General features: G+C 48.1%; 1 protein-coding gene across 1 annotated transcript in view; it reads left to right on the plus strand.

Moving 5' to 3' along the window:
* TMEM45B (transmembrane protein 45B) overlaps positions 1-5,740 on the plus strand; it is a 41,953-nt gene extending 36,213 nt beyond the window's left edge. The window contains exons 3-6 of the mRNA XM_023208638.2: positions 903-1,109; positions 1,995-2,179; positions 3,578-3,723; positions 4,810-5,740. Of these exons, the coding sequence (XP_023064406.2) occupies positions 903-1,109; positions 1,995-2,179; positions 3,578-3,723; positions 4,810-4,921 (650 nt within the window). The 3' untranslated portion in view covers positions 4,922-5,740. The remainder of the gene's footprint in view (positions 1-902; positions 1,110-1,994; positions 2,180-3,577; positions 3,724-4,809) is intronic.
* Positions 5,741-6,017: the final 277 nt, after the last annotated feature.

Here is a 6,017-nt window from a genome sequence, read left to right on the forward strand (position 1 = left end):
ACCACAGTCTCTGCTGTCACAGGGCTTCCATTCTAGCGTCACTGGGACTTTTCCTGGGTCATTTCCACAACTCCTCGACTCTTTGTGTGGGAATTCAAAAAGGATCTGGCTTGAGAAACAAATATCTGGGGAACAGAGTCCAAAATGTCATCATGGAGGATTTCTTCTAGGCTTCCCCAAGAACATTTTGGGTTCCAGACATAAAAACAAATCTTTTACCTTGTAAATTAGGTATAAAAGTAGAAGGGGTAAGAACGAAGAGCTATCCTGTGGCGCAGTTTTGTCATTTTCTGGCCCACATCATGGGGCCTCTGCCTTGTTTACCCAGTGTTTTAAAACACAGAGCTGGGAGGGGCACAGGGCTTGCAGAGCTGGCTCTGTGCCCAGGAAGGACACGCACTCAAAGTCAGCTCTGCAGACACGCACCTGGGAGCCGCTTGCCTCCCTTGGCACGTACAGGTATCTTCATCACCAGTGTGTCTCTGCTCAGATTCTGCTTTCAACCTAATTGTTTCTGTCTGGGATTTCTTTCACTGCTCACTTGGCAGGGAAGCCCAGGGATTATTCTATCAGCCACACTCCAACCTCAGTGATGATTCTTGCTCATCTCCGCTCCTGGACAAACCTCCTGGGGATCTGGTTGCGTTCGCTGATTCTTCTACCCTCAACCCCAAACCCCTAAAAGGAACAACAATGGCAAGATGTCTACACAGGTTACTCAGCACACACCCTATTTTATACTGAAGCAGCTGCACCTGAGGCAGCAAAGTAGGTCTGCTAACCTGCAGGCCGCCCTCACCTCACCCCATCTCTGCTTCATTCTCGCCTTTGGGTTGTTTCTTGCTGCTATTTGTCTTGGAGTTACTCTTCCCTCTAAAACAGCCATTCTCATTTCCCTGCAGGGATCCTGGCAGAGCAGTTTGTTCCGGATGGGCCCCACCTGAACCTCTACCATGGGAACCACTGGATCAAGTTAATGAATTGGCAGCACAGCACCATGTACCTATTCTTCGCAGTCTCAGGAATTGTTGACATGCTCACCTATCTGGTCAGCCACGTTCCCTTGGGGGTGGACAGACTGGTTATGGCTGTGGCAGTATTCATGGAAGGTAATTCTGTGGAATGGATGGAGAGGAAGGATAGCCTGACAAGCCATATTTATGAAGGATCAGAATACAAAAGACCAGAAATGTTGCAAATATAATAACCTTCCCCAGAAAACCCACGTCTCTGGGCTGCCAAAACCTGAATAGGACCCAGTGCTCTGCTCTGGATGGGCCAGGGGGCATATTCCTGAAAGTAGCCCATGAAGGCGTTGAGGCTTGCAGGCAGCTCCCAAAGCCCCTGGTTAACACTGCAGGAGTCCTCCTTGCCATCCCACTGCCGCCAGCAGTCCCTGCTCACGCACGTGCATGCTCCTCAGTGTGGATGGATGCGTGCACATACACATGCGTGTACACACCATGCCCCAGCTGGTTGAATGCCCCCATGCGGGGGATACATCCCTTTGGTTAAGCGAAACCACACTGTACCCTTCACCCAGGGAGGTACCGTCTTGCCCCCATCATAAGTCTCAGGAGACCCACCCTGCTGCTAGGGGCGTGCTCCCAGTATGACTCACACTGACTGGGGTATGAAAATACATTTTGTCATCTAACAACCTCACTTCTGTACCTCGGCAAGTCGAAAAAGGTTGAGGGCAAAACTGAATTTCAAGTATACACACAGTCTGTTACAAGTCAGCAACATGCTTCAGCCGACCCACCCTATACTGACCCACCATGGGTTCCAGAGAGATTTTAAGATACAATCCCCTGCTGCTTTATACTCCTAACATACGAAATACACTTACTCGCATCAGTTTGCTGCCTGTAACGTTACGTCAACTAACTTCCTAAATGCTGAAGAGTCTAGCTGAGACAGGTGTAGGAGGAAACACCGGTGATGGTGAAGGCCAAGCGTGGCACTGACAGCTGCCATCTGGTTTGTGGCAGGTTTTCTCTTCTACTACCACGTCCACAACCGGCCTCCGCTGGACCAACACATCCACTCGCTCCTGCTGTACGCTCTGTTCGTGGGGTGTGTTAGTATCTCCCTAGAAGTGATCTTGCGGGACCACATCGTGCTGGAACTTTTCCGAACCAGTCTCGTCATTCTTCAGGGAACCTGGTTCTGGCAGGTGATTTTCCACACCCAGGCCCCTCACTGGTATGGATGGAGCAGCCCCACCGAGTGTATCCCTGATTATATGGGGTTTGAAAATGCAGCACTAACATGTCATGCAAAGGGGTTTAGATGACCCTTTTGCCCCCATGCCTACCCTCTGACTTCTAGTTTTATCCATTAACATCCAGAGGATGCGTCAGCAATCCAAAATTTAGAGCATGCACAGTGAGGTTCAGCTGTCCTCCCCAGAGGATGGGCTCATGCCTTTCACAGGCTCTGCCTGCTAAACTGTCCACTGGAAATGTGGGCCCTGAAGTTCTGTTTTGTTGTTTCTTTTGAGAGAATCGCCCTGTCACCCAGGCTAGAGTGCAATAGCGCAATCTTGGCTCACTGCAACTTCCATCTCCCAGGTTCAAGCAATTCTCGTGCCTCACCATCCCGAGTAGCTCAGGTTACAGGTGCCTGCCACCACATCTGGCTCATTTTTTTGTATTTTTAGTAGAGACAGGGTTTCAGCAGGTTGGCCAGGTTGGTTTTGAACTCCTGACCTCGTGATCCGCCTGCCTCGGCCTCCCAAAGAGCTGGGATTATAGGTATGAGCCACTGCACCTGACCCTGTTGTGTTTTTAAGCAAGCCTTAAAATTAACCTGAAGCCATTTTTTTTTTTTTTTTTTTTGAGATGGAGTCTTGCTCTGTCACCCAGGCTGGAGTGCAGTAGCATCTTGGCTCACTGCAAGCTCCACCTCCCAGGTTCACGCCATTCTCCTGCCTCAGCCTCCCAAGTAGCTGGGACTACAGGCACCCACCACCTCGCCCATCTATTTTTTGTATTTTTAGTAGAGATGCGGTTTCATTGTGTTAGCCAGGATGGTCTCAATCTCCTGACCTCGTGATCTGCCCACCTCAGCCTCCCAAAGTGCCGGGATTACAGGCATGCGCCACCGCGCCTGGCCTTTTTATTTTTTGAGACGGAGTCTTGCACTGTGGCCCAGGCTGGTGTGTAGGTGTCACAATCTCGGCTCACTGCAACCTCCACCTCCCAGGCTCAAGCAGTTCTCCTGCCTCAGCCTCCCAATTAGCTAGGATTACAGGCGCCCACCACCACGCCCAGCTCATTTTTTGTATTTTTAGTAGAGACAGGGTTTCACAATGTTGGCCAGGCTGGTCTCGAAATTCCTAACCTCATGATCCGCCTGCCTCAGCCTCCCAAAGTGCTGGTATTACAGGCGTGAGCCACCGCACCCGGCGAGAGCCATTTTTCTATGTGAAAAGGTCTTTCGATGCTTAACCAAGTGTGGGAACTACGAGGTGGTGGTAACATACGGGCCACTTCGGTGGCCACAGGAGGATGGCTAGATTGCTTCTCAGGACAACCAACCCTAAGACCAACTTCTCTGTGTAATCCCCTAGATTGGGTTTGTGCTGTTCCCACCTTTTGGAGCACCCGAATGGGACCAGAAGGATGAGGCCAACCTCATGTTCATCACCATGTGCTTCTGCTGGCACTACCTGGCTGCCCTCAGCATCGTGGCCATCAGCTATTCTCTTGTTTACTGGTATGTCCGAGACTTCAGTGATGCTTTTCCTCCTAGCTCTAAGCAGGACTGATGTGATTAGCTCGCACCATCTGATGAGTGCCGACTACACGTCAAATTCTGTGCAAGGTACTCTCATGCAGGGAAGGTGTCACTAGCCTTATTTACAAACAAGGGGAATGAAGCTTTTCAAAATTAAATGACCTGTCTGGGTCATAGTAACCTGAGGGACCCAGGTTTCAAATGCAGGCCTCCCAGATTTTAAGCCTGCGGTGTGGTGGGGAAAACTGAAATGGGAATCAGGACTGGAGGGTAGTCCCCGCTGTAACGGTTCATTCTGGACCCATCATCTTACTTCCGGACCTGCCCTCCCTGCTTCCCAGAGACGACGTGACAATCAAAAAATAAACCAGAGCAGAACGTTAAGACAAACTGCACTCCACCCCTCACCGAAGCACTCATTAGAGGTAGACAGATGACAGCTAAGGACTCCTAGGCACTTGCTGCGCCCCAGGCCCAGCGGAAAGCAGCTACACTCTATTATCCCATTTAATCTTCATTGCTCTATGAAGTATGCGCTGTTAAAGGCTTCAAAAAGCTGAGTAACGTGACCAAGGTCACCCCACTAATAAATGGCAGAGCCTCTCAGTGCAAGGGTGACTTTTAGCAAATGGTATTACCAGTTCTATCTGCTGTTTGGCTGCCCCTACCTTTCTTTCTAAGTCATTTCTCTAGATCCCAAGTAGAATATTAGGTTGGTGCAAAAGTAACTGTGATTTTCGCCATTATTTCATCCAGAAACAGTTCCAGATGGACCAAAGAGAAGGGAGCTCAAGTCAGTTTCTTCTAGTTCTGCTGCCCAGCCACTGAAACAGTAAACCAAGACAGGCAGGAGACCTTGGCCTTAATTATGACATTCAGTAGTTTCCACCAATGCCCCTTTATCTACTGGTATTTCCTAAGAAGTCTAGTTTATAGACATGTAATCACAGTATTTGATAGAAATATAAAGAAAATAGTTTAAGAACCAGTAGATGCCTTCACATCCTTGGGTAATGGATTAAGGGAATCTCTGGCTAATTGGCTCTTACTGTTTCTCTATTAAAGCCTTTTGACTCGGATGAAGAGACACGGAAGGGGAGAAATCATTGGAATTCAGAAACTGAATTCAGGTGACACTTACCAGACCGCCCTCTTGAATGGCTCAGATGAGGAATGAGCCGAGATGTGGAGGGCGTAGATGTCCCACCGAACAGCTGGAATGAATGGAGTTCATCCCCCGACCTGAATGCCTGCCATGGTCTGATCTTAAGGGTCTATATATTTGCACCTCCTCATTCAACACAAGGCTAGAGGTTCTAGAACAGGAAGTCAGGCCTACAGCATCCTGTGTATCTTGCAGTTGGGATTTTTAACATGATCTAAAGTCTGTGTTGGTATAGTACCCCTCATAAGGAAAAATTAAGTAAGGCCTCCAAGCAGCAGGCCTTTGTGCCTCAGTGTAAAGAGAAATCAAGAGATGCTAGAAGCTTTACAATGCAAGTGGCCTCATGGATGAATCCAGGATGTGAGCCCAGCAGGAGAACTTGCTGCTTTTGGTAACTTAGCCCTTTTTCTCTTAAGCAGTTACTTTTTTATTAGAAATACGTTAGAATGTGTAAGCAAATGACAGTGCCTTTAGAGTTCTAACTCTGACATATTTTTAAAAGTAAAATAATTCACAAGCTTTGGTATTTTAAACTACTGTTAAACATATCATAACTAATCATACCAGGGTACTAAACCACTGTTTGTAAGTGACAAAATTAGGCCAAAGGTGATTTTTTTTTTTAATCAGGAAGCTGGTTAATGGCTCTACTGAAAGTTGGGGCCCTGATGTTCTGACTCCTCAAAGTCACCCTAACAGAAGATCTGACAGGAAAGCTGTATAATGAGGTAGAGAGAAAAATACCAGGTATGGAAGGCTTTTAATTTTAATATAGCTGAAAGCAAAGGATAAAGAATTCAGAATTAGTAATGTAAAGTATTGAAACCCTAATCTTGCTTCTGGATCTGTTCTTTTTAAAAAACTTCCTTCACTGCACCTGTAATCCCAGCACTTTGGGAGGCCGAGGCAGGCGGAGCACAGGGTCAGGAGATCGAGACCATCCTGGCTAACATGGTGAAACCCCATCTCTACCGAAAATACAAAATATTAGCTGGTCATGGTGGCAGGTGCCTGTAGTCCCAGCTACTCAGGAGGCTGAGGCAAGAGAATGGCGTGAACCTGGGAGGGGAGCTTGCAGTGATCCGAGATCACGCCACTGCACTCCAGC

The sequence above is a fragment of the Piliocolobus tephrosceles genome, chromosome 13, assembly GCF_002776525.5.
Source record: "Piliocolobus tephrosceles isolate RC106 chromosome 13, ASM277652v3, whole genome shotgun sequence".
In the NCBI taxonomy this organism is placed as follows: Eukaryota; Metazoa; Chordata; class Mammalia; order Primates; family Cercopithecidae; genus Piliocolobus; species Piliocolobus tephrosceles.